Consider the following 20179-nt stretch of genomic DNA (forward strand, 5'->3'; position numbering starts at 1 on the left):
AATCAAGAAGTGGATTTAAAAAGTAATCCTATGCTGAAATTCAGTATAATGTAGCCCTGTCAGGGAACCCCCGCAGCAGGTTAAATCATTGACCTGCTGAATTTGCTGACCAAAAGGTTCGAATCTGGGGAGCAGGGTGAACTCTTGCTGTTAGCCACAGCTCCTGCCAACCTAGCAGTACGAAAACATGCAAAGGTGAGCAGATCAGTAGGTACTGCTCTAGCGGGAAGGTAACAGCACTCCATGCACTCGGATAACCCAGTTCAAAGCAGATAATGTGGGATTTTCTGCCTTGATATTTTGGGTTATATGTGTAGAAGGGCTCAAAAAGGGGGAGAGCAAAAGGGAAAGGAAAAAAGAGCAGACAGGAGAAACTATCGCTGCTTCATTGACTGAATTATTAGCAGGATAAAGATAGAATAAATCTCTAAAGGAGACTCTTTTTTAATTTTTTAAGATTGTATGTTCCACTGCACTGTCCTTGCTTTGTAAACTGCTTCTATGGGCTTACAGGGTATTTTTATCCAGCTGACGGCTATGACAAGGTACTCATTGATTTCAATGAAGTGAGGTTAGGTTCAAGTGCTTTGTAGTGTATAATCCCATTAAAATCAATACTATCTTCTCCAGTTTTCTCAGATTGCTTCTTGATAGCTCATGTTATTGAATGTAGTTGTTCTCATCAGGTCCCTGGTCTAAAATGCTGCTGGAACTAGTTTCTTTCTTCAGGATTGTTTCTCTCTCTAGCATTGCAAAGTTTTAGGATGAAAGGTAAACTTAAGGCATTTCATATGGAATGTGGCATCTTGCAAGCCAGCTTCTCATGTTTTGGTGTTTTAATAATTTTACACATATGTTTTTGTTTTGTTTTTTTATAAATTAGCAGTTAGTTGTCTTGTACCACCCTCCCCTTCCTTTCCCCATCAGATCTCAGGAGTAAAGTCAACAAGGATTACCTGTACTCTCCAACTAGCTTCAAATGTGGCACTCCTTATCCAAAAAGGTTAGGCTGGCCATTCGACTTGCATGTATATGAACCAGGGCTTTCTCTGCAAAGCCAGGAGATATGACAGAGGTTCCTGGAAACTCCAGAATAATCATGGAATTTACCACAGTTTGGGATCAGTCCTCAATCCACTATCCAAATGGATGCTGTTACCATCCCCATTTCCATTTTCTGATGGGTGTAGACTCACTCCCCTGTCATTGCTGTCACTCTTCATGGGCCATGGAGCTCTCTGTGAGTGTCTAGCCATCACAGCGTCATCTACTGATGTCAGAATAGGGTGCCCACAAAACCAGAAAAAAATAGGGGTTTGCTATGCCTCCTTCATATTATGCCTCCACACCCAATTAGACATCAGCAGATGTGTGAGTGCTATGGCCAGTCACTTGCAGAGAGCTTTATTTCTGGTTGGGAGTGGCAGTGGTTCCATAGAGGATGAGATGACATCCCAGTGGGGCAATGTGATTTCTGCCTGGCTGGACACCAGTGCAGTGCCACAACCAGTTCAGCCATGGCCTTTGGCCACCATAATGCTCCAAATTGCCCCCAGTTTAGATATGCCCCTAAGTCAGATAACAAACAAATGTATGAAGCATATATTATGGGAAATGCATATATTATGGGAAAAGGAAAACCTTTTTTTCTTTTACTCTTATTTAATAGCTTAATAATCTTCCCTATTTTTCAGTGTCATCAAATGGAAAGAATACCAACAAGGGCCATTAGCATGAATTTCCTATGGAAACACCATTCTATTTATGCCTTGTGTTATTATTCAAATATATATTTAGCAAAAGGCTGATTATACAGTCTTAATAACCTTGCATTCTGGCACTTGATTTGTTCTATTAGGCAGGGTAAGCTAAGAAGCCAAAGAAAGAGAGAGCGTTAATTTAAATATATGAACGTATTAGAATTTGGGACAAATATAGCTATAGTCACGGGCATAGCACAGTACTTTTGGAAGCCCATGTTTCAGTGTCACATAGCTGTCAATAGAATCCCACAGTAATTTGTAATTTATTGATTTTGTTTATCATTGGTATACAAATGTGTCAGGGGGAGGTCAAGAAGAAAAATTCATTGCTGCAAGCAGCTTTTAAATTGGAATCCCAAACTTAACGTTCAGTGCCATTTAAGCAATTCTGGTGAATGCTGCCATCCTTCTACTAATTAGGCTGAACTGTTTTAGCTATTTAAGGCCATTGAAGGTTCTTTGTGGGCCTGATTGACACATGAACTTTGAAAATATGGGAGTTGCACATGGTTTACTCCATGATACCTATTAATTTATTAGGATTTGGGGTGGAAGAGAAAGCAAGATGTGCATGTCTTAAATGATAAAAGTTGTTGCTTGTCTCACTTTCAATCTCTATTTAGCTAACAGAGGGAAATAACAGGGTCTACTGATGTCGAGTTCTACATGTGTAAAGCCTTTTCTCAGTTTGTCTCACCTTCTGCCAAATGCGTGGAGGTTAAATTAAGGCCAGTGAGCACAGTACTTCTTTTTAACTGTGATTATTTGACCAGAGTGTCAGAACAAACACATAGTTTATTTACACACCAGTATTATGGCATGTATTAAGAGCAGAGTAGAATGTGTTGCATTATGAAAACCTTCCTAGCAATGTCTAGTTCTATTAAAATCAGGAAATGGATCTTGTGTTGTATATATTAACTGTTGTAGCCCAGCCTGAGGTTAGGCTTGTTCAACCTGGGATTGTTCCTACTCCTGACTCTGTGATTCCTCCTGCACCTGCCTTGCCAAGAGACTCTGGGTTTCAGCCTGAGAGTCCTATGCAGCTAGAATTGAAGGAAACTGCTGTTCCAGGCCAGCCAGATTTTGGGCTGGGGATTGTGGGAACAGGCACACAATGGTTTCAAGCCGACAGCTTGAACCGCATTCCTTGAAGGAGTCAAGGTCAGGCTTTCTGTTGCCAGATAGGCATTCTAGTGAGGATTCTAGTTATGATAGGGCTAATGAGCTTGACTGAAGGAAAGTGATTTATCAGCAGAGGAGAGAACAGGAGGGTTTTTGGTGCAGTCAGAGATTGCTATTGAGAAAGAATAATGAGCACCCTTCCCACGACAAAAGGCAGTGAGTTTATTTTTAAGAGAAACTGTTCTATGAGAGATTCAGAGGTAGTAACTTTGCTCATTAAGAGAGAGAGATCTCTGCTTCATGCTCCATGTTTGTCAAGACCCAGACAGCAAAGGCACCAATAACCATACACAGAGGCCAGAATCTATCTAATATCTTTATTGAAGGAATATATAAAGTTAATAAAAACAAGTGTAGAAAATAGTCCAGAATTAGACCTTTCAGGAAAGGTCAGAATTAGTCCAAAAAGGCAATGTCCAATATGGAATATTAAGGTCCAAAGTTGTAATCCAATAACCGAAACACTCACTTTGCCAAGCAAAGTGAGGGGAGATGACAAGGTCCTTTAGTCCATGAACTTGAGCAAGGCTAGGAAATAACTTGATACTTGAAACAAGGCTTGAATCGTGGAACAAGGTAGCAAGGAACAAGAACAAGGTCCGTGGAATAACTTGGTAAAATCCGTGAAACAAGGCAAGGTTTAGTCCTGGGAAACAAGGCAAGGTCCGTAGGTAAACAAAGGCTGGGAAACAGGAGCGAAGGCTGGAAACCAGGACAAGGCTTGAGCGGGAACGAAGCTTGAAACGGAGCGCGCTGTCCAGACACAACTCGCTCCGGAGGCTGACGAATTGACTCCGCGAAGTTACTCCGCGGGTAAAACACCTATATAGAGTCTAACTTTCCCGCCGAAGCAGTTCTCTGGGAACCAGAAACGAAAGCTAAACTCTGAGGCCAGATGTTTGACTCCTTAAAGATTCTCACGAAAAGCAGGCTTAATTGGCTGAATTCTTAGCTGCTATTCTAGCACTCCTGCGCGAGGCTGCTTCCAAACCTCTCTGTTGTTTACAAAATTCATGGCGAGAGAACACAGGAGATGTAGGCTCAGGGTTTGTTTGACATACTTCTGGGACACAACTTTCTTGCAGGTGCAAGGTTCCCAGATCTGCCTGGGAAAGATCTGACTGAGAAGATTCCAGTTCTGACTGGGATGGTAAAAAACCCAAGTTTTCTTCTTCATCAGGCATCACAATGCCCCGAGCAGGACTACAAGGCCCATGAGTCATCACAATGTTCCTGTGAAATTCCATGTTAAATCCTGCAGCCTTGTGCCTTGATTCTTGTTCCAGTCTTTTCCTTGCTTTTGGGAATTTTTGTGTATCCAGTTGATGTTCTAGTAATTTGCAGTTTGGATTTCTGCTCCAGCCAAGATCCTGCCTTGTGTTCCAGCATTGATCCTGTTCCTTGGACTAATCTTGGAGTGTTGTTTCCTGTGTTCCAGTTTTGTCTCCTGTGTTCCAGTTTGATCCTTTGCCGTGGACTAACTTTGATACATTGCTTAGACTAATTTTGATACTTTATTGGGACTAACTTTGATTCCTGTTTGGACTCTGATCTTCTGTGTGACTTTTATAGACTCTTGTTTCTTGTAGACTTAAGCCTCATTTCATTGACTTTGAACTTTGATTTGCTACTGCTTGCATATAATCTACAATAAACAGCTTGCTTGCCTATATTCTGAGGCTCTAGTGTGGTTCTGAGCTGCCTCTGCCTCTGGTAAACTAGTTGGGATTTCTGGACGTTGTAGGCCAAAACTCCTGGGAATCCACAGATTGAGAACCACTGACCTGATAGATCCATCCCTACTAGGTGATCCACTTAACCTTATCTGTTTTAAAGTAGATAGCTAAATAAATAGCTGTTCAGGAGCTATTTCCATATAAACACCTTACAGCTCTAGGTTCTAAAACTGCACATAGAGCATTTATGAATAAGTCATCTTACAAATTACATTGCTCTACTAGTGAAAGAAAAGATGCACAATCTCAAGGATTAGACTCAACATACAATAAGGCTCAGAGTAGCTAAATCTTATGCAGAGTAACATGACTTCTTAGAGAAGCAGTTTTTATTTCTTTAAAGAGCAGCCAACAGCTACTTAATGTATCTGTTTATATTCACCTTCAAGGCATATGTTGACTTATAGTAAAAACCCCAAAATTTCAAAAGGTGTGGTTATGGGGTGGGGAAAGGAACACTCAGAGGTAGTTTGCCATTTTCTTCATTTCAGCTATAGCCTACAGCATCTGGTATTCATTCTACCATTAGCAATCCCTCTGTTTAACTTCCAAGATTAGACAGAAACTGGTGCCTTCACGGTATTTAGGCCTCTAGCTATCACTTATGTATTCTAGCTACCAGGGGAAAGGAGAGGGGCTGGTAGGGTTTTCAGCCTATGGTGTCAAAATAAATCACTTCTTCTTTGTTACTGTGTACATTTTCTGGGGCCAGGGGGCATATTTTTTCACTTCAGATGGTGAAAGGTCTTGGCTCCAGGCTTGGGGTCTGAAACCTCTTTATATCTGTGCTGTTCCTTTCAACAAGTGCCAGGAGAGCTTCAGCAGGATCTGATATCACCTCAGCTGTACAGCTGGTTGGCCATTTGATCACATTGCCCACTTTATAATGGGAAAATCAGTACTGAACATCCACTTGATTTTTGGACTACACATGCCACTCTGAATGTTCATTGCTTCTTTCTAATTTTCAGGCACAATTTTCCTGTGCCCTACCCCACCTTGTACAGCAATTCCTCTTCAGACAGTGACACCACAATAATAATGTGGTGGGAGATGAAGTTAAAAAAAATATTCTCCAGCTGTGCTATGGCTCACATCCTGGATGGGTTACCTTTTTGGACAGCAAGTTCCAGAATCCCACCTCCATCCAAACAATGGCAGTGGCTGTGTTGACTGAGAGATTCCAGAAGCTGCAGTCCCCCAGATTAACTTTATCTGACTTCGCTTCCCAACTATTTGTGAATCCAGTGCCTCTTTCCTACTGCTCTAATTTCAAACAGAGAACCCATGTCACTCTACCATTAACTTCTGCTTGGGCTTAACCTCTGAAATAGTTCAATACAATTACTTCCAAAATAAAATTAGTTTTTAGATTATGGAATATTATAGTGTTCCGTCCCCCAGGACGATGGTTTGCCTTACCTATTGGTCGTTTGTTTATTTTCCCTCCTTTATATTTTGTTTGAGCCTCTGGCTGCAAAGGCCTAGGAAAGGTGGCTTGGAATCTGCAAGAGCTGGCTGCAGTTTTCTTTGCAGTGATTGGTCAAAGAGTGCAACATCTTAGGACCGCCCTTTTTACCAGGGTCTAGTCTCCATTTTAGAGTTTCATTCTGGCTATAGTCTTCCAACGTGCTGGAGCTGTGCAAGGCTAACTGGGACAAATCATCCTCAAAACCAGGCCAATCTAAGCCTATCCAAATTAGATAAGTATTGAATTATATTGATCTGGAATAGGAAATCTAGTTAGAGGAGCAGAGTTATTCCATCGCTTCTAGAACTAATCTTTGCTGTAAAGATAGGGAAGGAAAGAGTTTCTCCTTCTAATATAGGCAGCGTGATTAGGGTATAGTGGTTTTATAATCACTTTTGCCTTCTGGAACCAGGGATAATTCTGTGACTAAAACCTATAGAAATTTGTTTCATTTTCTGCAACTTTAAGATCTGTGCCAGGTTTACAACCTTGTATGAATAAACATTCTTTTTTGAAGTTATCCAGACTCAGTCGTTCAATATCTATAGGACAGCTTATAGGGATTTGCAGTTCGCCCGGATAAAGGACAGCACGTTTCAGTTTTATAGCTTTTTATTGTCCGGCGGACGGCACAGTTTTGAGGTAGATCAGCGGTTTTTCCGCTTCAGCTAGCTTGCACGGCTTTATAGTTTTTTATAGTTTAGGAAGTTTTAGTATAGGCTGCGGCTTTTCCGCCTGAGCTCAGTCTGCATACCTAAAGACTCTACCAGCGTCTGAGGCAGTGGAGCCCGCTCTCAGACCCGAAGGAGTCAAATAGTGGGGCTCTATTTCCTTGCTATTTGGCTCGCGTGTGCGCACGTGGCCCAGTGGCTTTCTGGGTTTGCACAGGCTGTGCAGTTCCCAGCAACGTCCAGGGCTCCCTCGGCGGTAGACCTCGAGCCGCGGAGCACCAGCGACAGTTCTTTGGCTGGCTCTGAGGCGTGGAGCCCACCAGAACCAGGCTAGAACCTGGACAGGCCTGGCAACGCTGCTGCGAGTTCGGCCGGAGCACTCAACCGGCTTTGACAGCCTCTTCATCAGGAGTTCGGCCGGAGCACTCGGCCGGCTTTGACCTGCCTCATGGTCCGGCGGTGGTGACCTGCCTCATCGTCCTGCGGTGGTGACCTGCCTCATTGACCTGCGGCGGTGACCTGCCTCATCGTCCTGCGGTGGTGACCTGCCTCATCGTCCTGCGGTGGTGACCTGCCTCATCGTCCTGCGGTGGTGACCTGCTTCATCGACCTGCGGTGGTGACCTCCCTTCACAGCGGGGAGGAGGCGTCTCTTCTCTCCTCCTTTCCAAAGCCAGCCTCGGTGCTCCTTCGGCGGCAGGCCTCGAGCCGCAGAGCACGAGGTGCTTGAAAATTTGGCGAAGTCGCCATTTTGGCAGTTTACGTCACTCGGGCAAGGGAGGTATCAAGTGGCAAGTTGCTGTCAGTTGACATTTTGCAGCTTGCCCACCAAAGTCTGGCACCAAAGGTCACAATCTTTGTAAAGTATAGTTACTTAGTGATATATATTGCTATGGTTAAGTGCTGTGAATTGTATTATATATTGAATTTGCTTTTATTGTAAATTTACTTGCAGGTATATTGCATTTGCCTTTGTTGTAAATTTACTTGCTATTAAGAATACATAATGTCTATGCAATTTCAAGATGATACAGATGGTATACCTCCTTCTGAGGCTGAAAGTAGGAATGAAAGGCCCCAAAGGATAAAGCACCCTTCAGCCAAAATGCTAGCCCATCTAATAGACGAAAAGGAGCTCCTCCATGTGAGGTTAGGTTCGGCATGGGAGCGCATCACAACATTAATGGACAGAATAGAGAGCTTGGGTATCACAAGGGTGCCAGCCATATTACAGACAGACCTCGAAGAAGCCTTCGGTCTTTGGAGGGGTTTAGTGTCTAAGATAGTCCAGGTCCCCGAGCGCATTAACGCCAAGGATTCAGAGTTAGAAATAGGGAGTGTTTTAGCTGACACTAATGAGAAAGAAAATAGGGTGAGGGCAATCCTAGCTTCCTTATGCAGCCATGAGACCAATCTTTTGAAATCACCTGCTGTGGCACTTAGTCTTAAGTCCAACCGCTCTAGCCAGGTATCTAAACTAAGGGAGCGTGCATCGTCTAAACACAGCCACTCTAGCAAGTCTTCTGCTGCTGGGAGTGCCATCTCTTCCCTAGCTGCCTTGCACATTAAGGAGGCTGCACGTCTGGAGCTAAAGAGCAAGGTAGCGGGGGCGGAGGCTGATGCTAAGGCAGCTGATCTCACCCTTCCCTTTAAAGAAGAAGAGCAACGACTGCAAATAGAACAGGCCCGTAGACAAAGCGAAATGCAAATGGAACAGGCCCGTAGACAAAGCGAAATGCAAATGGAACAGGCCCAAAGACAAAGCGAAATGCAAATAGAACAGGCCCGTAGACAAAGCGAAATGCAAATAGAACAGGCTCGTATAGAGATGCTTAGAATAAAGATGGATGCCGCAGCCAAAAGGGTAAGGGCTGAGACTTTGGCCAAGGCCCTAATTGAGCCACTCACAGAAGAAAATGTAAGCCAGTTACCAATACAGGACCCTTCTGCCAAAGTGTTTGCGCACCTTGGCAGCATGTACAGCCAGTTTTCGGATGAGGAACAGGGAGACTTCTCTCCTTACCCAGAGCAGGGCCCCAAAGTCACTTTTGAGTTTCCTGCAGAGCAGAGCGTCATAGCGGGGAGCTCACCCTTGCTCGAGCTACCTGTGCCTCCTGCTAAAACCCTAGGTCAGTCAATCAGGGCCTCAAGGCCGAGCGCTAGTTGGCCCCTACAGACAGCTGCACAGGGAACCATCGATTCGTCAGTGGTCGATGTCATCCCTCCAAGAGGCCAAAGGTTGACGCAAGGTACACGGTGGGAGTCCACTCCACAACAGCAAACTCCTCAATTGTTCCCTTCGACGCCGGAGTCCCAGCTTGTCTCCATCATCAGAAGTCCCAGAAGAGATCTTAAGGACAAGGGTGTCGAAAAGTTTTCGGACAAGCCTGAGGAATTTCTTCTCTGGAAGGCCACCTTCCAGAGAGCAATCAGAGACTTAAAGTTATTGCCTGAGGAAGAACTGACTCTTCTGGCTGCATGGTTGGGCCCAGCCTCATCCTCACAAGTTAAGAAGATCTACGCAGCCCACGTAGCCGATCCCGACAAAGCCCTGGAAAAGGCCTGGGCCAGGTTGCAGCAGAGGTATGGGGCCAGCACAGAGATTGAAGCATCTCTTATGGACAAGCTCCAAAGGTTCCCAGCTTTAAAACTCAAAGACTTCAAACTCTTGTGGGACCTCAGCGATCTCCTTGCGGAATTAGAGTCGGCCAAGGAGAATCCAGAACTGCCCGGTTTGAAGTGCCTCGATCAGCACCTGTCCCAGAGGCAGATCTTGACCAAGCTGCCCTTCACTTTGCAAGAACGCTGGGGACAGGAGGTCTTCAACTACAAGGAGGCCCACTCCCAGGCATACCCTCCATTTTCTCATTTGGTCCAGTTCATCACCAGGGCAGCCAGAGAAAGGAATGATCCACAGACGGGCCTCCCCACCTTATACCAAGGGACCCAGCCAGAGAAGGCACCTGAAGTGGACAAGAAACCACCTAGAGAGGCCAATAGACCTGTCAGCGTAAAGGCAGTCGAAACTCAACTCAAGACTGACGAACCCAGGTCGGAGGTAAAAGAGTTGCTTTGCCCTATTCACCAAAAGCCTCACAGCTTGGCCAACTGCAGGGAGTTTAGTAGAAAGACATACAAAGAAAGGCAACAGCTAGTTCAAAAGCAGGGAATCTGCTTTAGATGCTGTGGAGCAACTCCACACTTTGCATCCAACTGCAAAGAAAACATCAAGTGTGAGAAATGCAACAGCCTCAAGCATTGCACCGCAATGCACAACTCCAATATCATCTCCCACCCCAAAGAGAACGCTTCACCAAAAGAAAAGTCAGCAGTCGAAGACACCGACAAGCCAGCCGCACCAGAGATGCAGGTGGAAGTTTCAGCAGTCGCCTGTACAGAGCTGTGTTCTGACTCGCACCAGTACAGAGTTTGTCATCCTATCTGCCTAGCGGATGTATATCCAGCCAAGAGCCCTTGGCTTAGAAAGAGACTCTATGTGGCCCTGGATTCACAGAGCGACGCCTCCCTGGCTACTCCAGAGTTCTTCCGCATGTTTGACCTTAAAACCAAGATGGTCGACTACACTATGACTACGTGTGCAGGAAAAAAGAAGTTGCAGGGTCGCATAGCATCTGGCTTCGTTGTCTCCTCTTGCGACCAGAAGAGACAGTTCAAGTTGCCAGACCTGATTGAGTGTTCCTCTATTCCCCGGAACAAAAGGCAGATTGTCACCAGAGAAGTTGTGGAGGCTCATCCACACTTGCGAAGGCTAAAGAATGCTATACCAGCCTTTCGGCCAGATGTGGACATTGCCCTTTTGCTTGGCTCGGACTGCCCGAGCTTGTTCTGTGTGAACGACCAAGTTAAAGGACCTCCAGGTGCACCTATCGCACAACAATTGCCATTAGGCTGGACAGTCATAGGCCCAGTGTGCATAAACAAGATGCACCCACTATCGTCGTTGGACTCCAATCAAGCACAGGTGCTTAAAGGTGGACGTCCTACACTTGTGCGCAGTTGCCTAAGTCATATCTCGGTCTACTGCCAAGCAATAACTCCAGAGTATTCCTCCATCTTCAAAGTCTCTGAGAGAGACGAAGCCACAGCACTCTCAAAAGATGAGCAAAGGTTTTCGGACATTATGAATGCTCAAGTCTCACGAAGTGCAGAGGTGAAAGCCTGCAAATCAACCACAGAAATCAAGATGGGCCAAAGATCTTGTCTGGAACGACACCATTTTGAACGTTTTTCAGAGTGGCACAGTCTTCAGAGAGCAGTTGCTAGGCTCATACATCGCTTAGTCTGCAAAGATAGTCAGCCTTTGCAAGTTCAGGACATGCTGAAGGCTAAGGGAGTAATACTCAGGTCAGTTCAGAGGCATGAGTTTAGTCTAGAAATAGCCAGGTTAGAACAAGGGCTTGACACCCCCAGCCGGAGTTTTTTGTGTGAGCTGAACCCATTTCTGGATAAAGAGGGCATTTTAAGAGTGGGTGAGAGGTTAGCTAAGGCTAAACTCAAAGTGTGTATAAAGAACCCTATCATTGTACCCCCCAATAGTCATATTGCTTTGTTGTTGGTTCGTCACTACCATGAGAAAATCCATCATCAAGGTAGAACTCTGACTGAGGCGACCCTTAGAAATGAAGGCCTGTGGGTGGTAAATGCTAAAAGTTTGGTCAGCAGTGTTATTTTTAAGTGTGTCAAATGTCGGCGACTCAGAGTCAGCTGATGGCTGAGTTACCTCAGGACAGGACTTTGACAGACCCCCCCTTTTCCCATGTGGGAATCGATGTGTTTGGTCCTTGGGAGGTTGTCACTAGGAAAACCAGGGGTGGTGTTGTAAATAACAAAAGATGTGCGGTTTTGTTTACTTGTTTGTCAGTACGAGCTGTCCATATAGAGGTTGCAGAGGGAATGGACACTTCATCATTCATAAATGCATTGAAAAGGTTCATAGCCCTCAGAGGGCCAATTAAGTTAATTTGGTCGGACTGTGGCACCAATTTTGCATGTGCAGACCTTAGCCAACCACTTCTGGAAGAGGTGGAAGGCCGAATACTTAAGCCAGCTTCCAACCAGAAGACTCTGGCAAACCCAAAGGACAATGCCAAGGTGGGAAACCTTGTGTTGCCAAAGGACAAAGACTTGCCCCGCTATGCCTGGCCTATGGGCATTATACTAAAGACCTTTCCTTGCCCTGACGGTAAGGTTAGAAAAGTTCAAGTAAAGACTCATAGTAAGGACAAAATGTCTGTCCTGGACAGACCAATTAGTGACCTCGTGTTGCTTATTGGAGATGTTTAAAGTTCTAGTATTTGTATTGTTGTGTATACAAAGGTGTTTGTATGTTTTTGATTGGTAAATTCCCACATCCTGGGAATTTAGCGGGGAGTGTTCCGTCCCCCAGGATGATGGTTTGCCTTACCTATTGGTCGTTTGTTTATTTTCCCTCCTTTATATTTTGTTTGAGCCTCTGGCTGCAAAGGCCTAGGAAAGGTGGCTTGGAATCTGCAAGAGCTGGCTGCAGTTTTCTTTGCAGTGATTGGTCAAAGAGTGCAACATCTTAGGACCGCCCTTTTTACCAGGGTCTAGTCTCCATTTTAGAGTTTCATTCTGGCTATAGTCTTCCAACGTGCTGGAGCTGTGCAAGGCTAACTGGGACAAATCATCCTCAAAACCAGGCCAATCTAAGCCTATCCAAATTAGATAAGTATTGAATTATATTGATCTGGAATAGGAAATCTAGTTAGAGGAGCAGAGTTATTCCATCGCTTCTAGAACTAATCTTTGCTGTAAAGATAGGGAAGGAAAGAGTTTCTCCTTCTAATATAGGCAGCGTGATTAGGGTATAGTGGTTTTATAATCACTTTTGCCTTCTGGAACCAGGGATAATTCTGTGACTAAAACCTATAGAAATTTGTTTCATTTTCTGCAACTTTAAGATCTGTGCCAGGTTTACAACCTTGTATGAATAAACATTCTTTTTTGAAGTTATCCAGACTCAGTCGTTCAATATCTATAGGACAGCTTATAGGGATTTGCAGTTCGCCCGGATAAAGGACAGCACGTTTCAGTTTTATAGCTTTTTATTGTCCGGCGGACGGCACATATAGTGTAGGCCATTTGCAAAGGCACAGCATTATCTCGTTTGATTTATTGAAGGCACGATGTAATACAGGTTACTTCCAGGCTGGTATAGGTCCGACTCCATCCTCATTTCAGCTAATGAAGAACAATGTTTGAATAGAGAGCCATTATTTCTAACACCAATGACCACATTTTTCAGTTGCAGAATTGGCCCATAAAGACTCCCCCGCCCTTCTTCCGTTAATAAAATTCCTTTTGTATGCTCCTTTTGCCTTAGTTTATCAAGGCTGATGTGTCAGTTTTGTGAAAAGGTTTTATCTCCTTCAGAATTGCTGTCTGGAGTTATTAATTACTTTTCCCAGTTTGCTGCTGTGCTTTTCAGGTTGCTATGGTGTGTCACTGAAATGGACCCATTAAGGATGAGTGATGTGTGTAGTAATTTCATTAGTGCCATCAATAATGCATTGCACTTTCCTTTTAAGAATCTTTTTGTGCGGGTTGCAGTGTCTCTGTGTATTATATTTACGTGATCAAAATAGTTAAGGTTGAAGTAAGGTATTATAAAATGATTAGATGAGGGGATTGTATTGATGCTACTTTAATCACATAAATATCAAACCACTGTTGTGATTTCTTTGGGTGTGAACACCATTTTGGTGGCTGGTGCACATACTTTTCAACAATGCAAGAATTAATATTTATGGATTGAAATAGTGTTTTACATAAAGAAATCCCTGTTTCCTGCACAAAACAACCATGTGCATGGAATAAGTCCTAAATTATAAAGATTCTTGTCAGTAAAGAATTCTTGTCAGGGTTTCTTAACACTCAAAAGGGTTTTCTGAATATTCCTAATTGTCACACCTCATTTTTTTTCCATCCGTAATTGTCACGGCTCAAAGTTTGTTGAGATTTTTAGCAAATGGTCAGTGCTCTACTTCTTCTACTAGGCAGCTAGTCCTCAAACATGGTAAGAGATATTTCAGGGCCCTTCCAAACAGGTCTTATATCCCAGGATCAGATCCCAGGTTTTCTGCATTAAACTGGATTATGTGAGCCCCCAATGCCAGATAAGCTGGGATAAACAGAAAACCTGGGATCAGATCCTAGGATATAGGGCCTGTCTGGAAGGGCCCTCAGTGTAAGATTCTCCATTCTGCTTGGCTTTTGGTCATGGCAAAACATATAGGGCAACAAATTGTACCCAGGATGCTATCTGTCTTAGGCTGATCATAGATCAGACTTTACTTTGCCAATCTGTATATTCTGCAGTGCCTTCCTACAATGATGTATTTGTTTTGTACCCAACCACAGTTAAGAAGCAACAGAAATGTTTAAATGTCCTGTTATGATAACTCTTTGGGCTTGCAAGATAATGCTCTTTATACATGGAAGGCTATAAAGGAATGCATTTTCTAAGTTGCCATTTATCCCATGTCTCTCTCTCTCTCTTTTTAGCCAATCCCTTTCTTCGAATAGTAATTAGATGGCGCTCAGATAGTAATCTGCAGAAAATACACTCTGGTAGTCTTTTGGGTGACTATCGCTGGCAGTTTTATTACTAATTTGGAGTTGCCACTGGGCCTGTCATGTAATTAAGTTACTAATGGAGTGCCTTGGCTGAGCGGCTTTCTTTTGTTCTTTTCTCTCCTTCCCCCATGCAGTCGTTTTATGAAATCTTTTGTAAGCATTTGAGGATAAAGCCCTGGCTGTAATCACTCATTGACCATGGGTTTTTAAAAGTATTTCCTAATATCACACACTTTGGTTTGCAATCAAAGGTGCCCCTGGGTAGAGATTTATGATATTTACATACTGCTCCAATTAGGATAATGACTATACCTACTTTAAGATAACATTTATTACCTGCTCTAACAGACCCACCAAGGCCTAAAGGAAACCCACTGTGTAGAGCTGTTATATTTGTAATAAATATACTTAAACGTTTGATCCTGCTTTGCTTTACTAGAAACGATAGTTTGATTCAATGAATAATTGGGTGCCTTTACATGTAAACTCAAAGATGGTTTATTTATTTATTTATTTATTTACAGCATTTATATTCTGCCCTTCTCACCCCGAAGGGGACTCAGGGCGGATCACATTACACATATAGGCAAACATTCAATGCCTTTTAACATAGAACAAAGACAAGACAAACATGGCTCCGAGCGGGCCTCGAACTCATGACCTCCTGGTCAGAGTGATTCATTGCAGTGATTGATTGCAGCTGCTCTCCAGTTTGCGCCACAGCCCGAGCCCACATGGTTCTGCATGTGAAGTGTTTTCATATGGAGTTGTGTGTGTACCGTATTTCATCACATGATAATAGTCACACCCCCACTTTTTGGGTCCCAAAATCAGAATGTTGGCTTTCATCACATAATAGTCGTAGCCTTGATTCATCACCCCAACGTACTGCTTCGCCAGCCTACCCTTCATTCCTTTTCAGGCATGGAGCTTCCTTCACTCATTTGCTCACTCTCTCACCCACCCACCTGCCCACTCAGGCAGGACATTTTCCCACTGCTAAGTCCGAAAGCTTAGTTGGTGGGCAGGTGAGTGGATGAGTGAGTGAGTGAGTGAGTGAGTGAGTGAGTGAGTGAGTGAGTGAAAGAAGTACCATACCTGAAAGGAGGCAGCTGGGTGATCAGACAGACAAAGTTGTTGTTTACCCTAACCCTTTTTGATTGCATAATAAAATCACCACACACACCTTTTTCTCTATTAAAAAGAGGGATAAAAAGTGTGGCTATTAAGTGATGAAATACAGTATTAAGATCATAAAAACCAAAGGAAACTGTACTACATAATTATAGTGTTATGATTCTATTTTAACTGCCAGAGTTCACTACTATGGAATTCGTGGATTTAGAATTTTTGAAAGGGTTATTTCAGTTCTCAGGTAAGTTCTATTGCCTCACCAGACTCCTGAATTCACTAGAATGTTGCCTAAGGCAGTAGAGTGGAAGATAGTACTGTAGATGTGTAGTGTAAATGAGCCCTGATCAATACCTGATGCATACAACATAGTCAAGTGAAGCTTGAAGTGGCTTTCCAAACGAAGAAGCAAATGCACAGTGCAGCCAACCAAACAAAGCCCTGATATTCTCTATTCCAAGATCAAACACCAGTGCCTTATTTATTTATTTATTTATTTATTTATTTATTTTATTCATATTCTACTTTTCCCCTAAATGGAAATCAAAGAGGCTTACAACAGAAATTAAAACAGAACATCCAAAACAGTATGGCATGCAAAGCATGGATCCAATTAAAATACTACTTTTGAAACATTAGCAATTAAAACAATTAAAGATGTAAAATACACATTGCATACTCAAAACAGTGCACCTAATTCTTTATCCCTCTACCCTGATCAGTTACAATTGAAGTCTTGTTTAAACAGGAAGTTCTTTGACTGCCAAGTGAGGGGGGAAAAACAGTAGGAACAGAGAAATTAGATTGAGCCTCCCTTGGAAGATAGTTTCAATGTCCTGGAGCAGCTACCAAGAAGGCTCTTATCTATATTATCAATAGCTGAGCCTGAAAGAGTTTGGGATAGAGAGAAATCACTCCCTCAAAGATAGTCAGACTTGGAAAGGCTCATATAAGGAAGCATCTGCTTTCAGATACATAGCAACCAGCAATATGAAAAGAATGAGGGAGACCTCTCACTAGCTCTCCATAGGTGCATCTGTACTGTAGAATTAATACAGTTTGATACTGCCTTAACAGCTGTTAGCACTTAACTGATATTAACTGTTTTGCATTAGCTAAACTAACTTTCTTGTTTGGATAGTTGTTTCTTCACAGAAGCACAAAGTCTTCTTGATCATGGCCTCCCTATTATGGAGCTGCCTTCTACTTTGCTTATGTTTCGCTTCCTTGGTACAACTCAGCCTTTCCTTAAGAATATAAATGGCTTGTGTTAAATGTCACAATTTTATTTTCCATAGATACATCTTTTGGTGTGCCAAATTGTATTTTGTAATATCCCTCTTTAAATAAATGATTGCCTTTATTCATGTATTTTGAATAATAATAAATAAATCACCCACCCAAAGTTAAAAAGGGGGAAATTCAAAATGTGTTGTAAAAAAGCTATATATATATATATATATATATATATATATATATATATATATATGCCTGGCAGTTTGGCATTGTGTTGAAACTGCAAGCGGATAAGTTATTTGAATGGGGGATACTAGTTGATAACTGATTACTGGTCTTTGAAGACAAGCGATTGTTCAGGGTTTTTCTGGGAAGGCCGATGAGGAATATAGATGGTACAGTAGAGTATGAAATGGAAACATTTTCATCTAGTTCAATGAGAAGCTCCAAGAAAGAAAAAACTGGTGCTGTGCAACAGAATGAAATACATATCATGTCTCTGTAAAAAAAGCAAACCAATTAGTCTCAAATGTTTCATGGATTGGAGGGGGAACACTCTTCTGCAGCATATCTGGATGAGTCACCCTACCACTGTGTGAGTTATTCTACTGTAGACTCTACAAAATGCAAACCAAATTATAATCCAATTTTTCTGAATGTCATCCTCTTCTGATATTTACATATCTAATTTCGTTGCTTGCTGTCCCAACCATGTAATGCCAGGTTTCTTGACATGACAATAAGTAATACTCAGGACATTCCTTGGAGCAGTGTTGTATGGTGTCACTAAGATATCCATTAATGCTAAAGGGGAACGAGACAGCACAGTGAAGGGTAAAGGCTACAGAGCATGGGATTGGGCTGCTATTTTTTCTGAATGAGAAAATGTTAGCAGCTGTGAGGAATGTCACATAGCTGAGCTTGTGATATATATTTCATCTTGATTGACGATGTTTCCTTTGATAAGATTTGTAGATAGACGCTCCTGGAGCGATGAAGGGGCACACTTCTGGGAAAGCAGACAAATATACACATTCAGCTTGTGAGCTTGCCGGGGGTTAATGTTATAGTAGGTAATGTGTATCATTTGTAAAACATGGCTGCCACCTGGGGGTATCATCGATGATTTCAGACGATTTTCAGATACCTGCTTCCATCTTTTTGAGCCAAGCATTTACCATTTCTCATTGTTCTCTTTTAGAAACATCCTTTACAGACTGGATGAAAGGACGCACCAATTTTCAGTACTGCTGGAGGCGGTGGAACACTGCAAGCTACATCAGTCAAATGAGTCTATTCAAGCAGCCTTGTCAAAAGTGCTCAACACCCTAAATTCAGCTCAGGTTTCTTTCAAAGCAGGACTCGAAGTCTTTGAGGCTGCCTTAGTGGGAAATAAATGATGAAATGCTCTCTCTTGCACATTTACGTACACGCGTATGTGTACATAGCACACCCAAATACAATCAAGAACTTTGTTTACATTTTGCAAAGGAAAATTTTGAGTTGGACCAAAAAATCTGCAAAGTTGTGATCTTTCTTTTGTTTTCAATTTTTTTTGAGGGGAGGAGGAAGAGTCCCTGTTTCAAGTCATCACATTCTACATTAGAATATAAAGCAGCCTTTTGCACTGTTGACAGTTCATCACATACTTCTATTTCTGAATGTGTGAGAGGGAGAAAGGCTTACCATTTGATAGATTCTGTTGTAATTTTATATCTACCAACCTTGTATAAATATGCCCTCAAAAATAAGTCATCTGATAAGAGAAGGTGAGCATTTAAAAATGTAGCAGGTACCTGCATTTTTATGCTAAGCTCAAACTTCTGAGTTGTTCTGCTGCCTAATATAAAGAACAAGCTGTAGCCTACTACCCATCTATGCACAAAAACCAACTAGACATAAAGCTGAATTTTTGTCCATTATGGGTGATAGGAAAGTGTCTTCTATTACACATGAAGTTAGCAATATATCTCAAGGGCCACAAAATACTGAATTGCCATCACCCATGATCTGGTACCGGGGGTAACTCCATAAGGGCTGGTTCTGCACAAAGAGGAGGACCACACTATCTTTGGTAGCTCATTTGGTTTCAAGGCACAAAGGTAAGATGTATCACAGCCTGTCTCCTTCCATTTCCACCACCCCACTTATTTGCTTGCATGGAATTCTATGTACTGAGCTGCTTGCAAATTTTGTCAACTATAGCAAGACCCCAGTGGTGAAGTGCGTTAAAGCGCTGAGCTGCTGAACTTGCAGACTGAAAGGTCCCAGGTTCAAATCCCGGAAGCGGCTTGAGTGACCGCTGTTAGCTCCAGCTCCTGCCAACCTAGCAGTTCGAAAACATGCAAATGTGAGTAGATCAATAGGTACCACTCTGGCGGGAAGGTAACGGCACTCCATACAGTCATGCCGGCCACATGACCTTGGAGGTGTCTACGGACAATGCCAGCTCTTTGGCTTAGAAATGGAGATGAGCACCAACCCCCAGAGTCAGACATGACTGGACTTAATGTCAGGGGGAACCTTTACCTATAGCAAGGCAGGTACTTCAATACAAGACTGATACATATAGTACACAAGATGGTCTTCAAACATGTCCTGACTACACTAGAATTACATATGTCCAGTTGTATTTTGATCTAACCCGCCCCCCCCCTCGCTACCATACGAAATACAGGATCATCAAATGTTTTTTCTGCTTCTGATATGATTTACCATGTGGCATTACAGGTGATTTAACAATAAAAATAATCCAAAACTGTCTTGTCCACATAAGACTAATGAATCCAGGTTATGATATTTTTGAAAACAAAGAGGGCTCTCTTTAGTTGCCATAGTACTAATTTTTAAAGTTTCTATGGATACAGTAAAACTTCAACTGTAAGTATGTTCTTCTTTCACTGACAACTGCCTTATATTATTAGTACATGGTTGCTATGTCTTCTGTGGATATCCAAGATTGGTCTGGATATCCACTGGTCAGGTGCAGGAGAGAAATAGATCTCACCTCCTGCACAGATGTCCAACCCTGAACTACATGTTAATTTATCAATTAACAATCAATTCAATGGATTACACTAGTTAAAAAAACCCAAAAGGATTCATGCCCTTTGTTTAACAATCAGGCTGTATGTTACACCCACCATAGAACAATTTGGCCTTTCAGAAGGCTTTCCCCAATAAACAAGGGAAACTATAGAGAGAAAATGCAAAGAATACAATCAAGAAAAATAACTGGAGATAACAAGAGCCAGCCATCTGCATCACCTTTCCTGTCCTTCTGACTTGAAGGAAAATCTCTTCACTACACTGAATAATTAGACCCTCTTTTTCATGTGGTGAAGTGAATATGTAGTGGGGCCCCGGGGAG

At 42.7% G+C, this 20179-nt stretch overlaps 1 protein-coding gene across 2 annotated transcripts in view; it reads left to right on the forward strand.

The window, feature by feature from the left end:
* naaladl2 (N-acetylated alpha-linked acidic dipeptidase like 2) overlaps positions 1 to 19570 on the forward strand; it is a 664743-nt gene extending 645173 nt beyond the window's left edge. For both annotated transcript variants that reach the window (XM_008106012.3, XM_008106011.3), the window contains exon 14: positions 18011 to 19570. In XM_008106012.3, coding sequence (XP_008104219.2) covers positions 18011 to 18209 — 199 coding nt within the window. In that variant the 3' untranslated portion in view covers positions 18210 to 19570. The remainder of the gene's footprint in view (positions 1 to 18010) is intronic.
* Positions 19571 to 20179: the final 609 nt, after the last annotated feature.

The sequence above is a fragment of the Anolis carolinensis genome, chromosome 3 (genome assembly GCF_035594765.1).
Source record: "Anolis carolinensis isolate JA03-04 chromosome 3, rAnoCar3.1.pri, whole genome shotgun sequence".
Classification (NCBI taxonomy): Eukaryota; Metazoa; Chordata; class Lepidosauria; order Squamata; family Dactyloidae; genus Anolis; species Anolis carolinensis.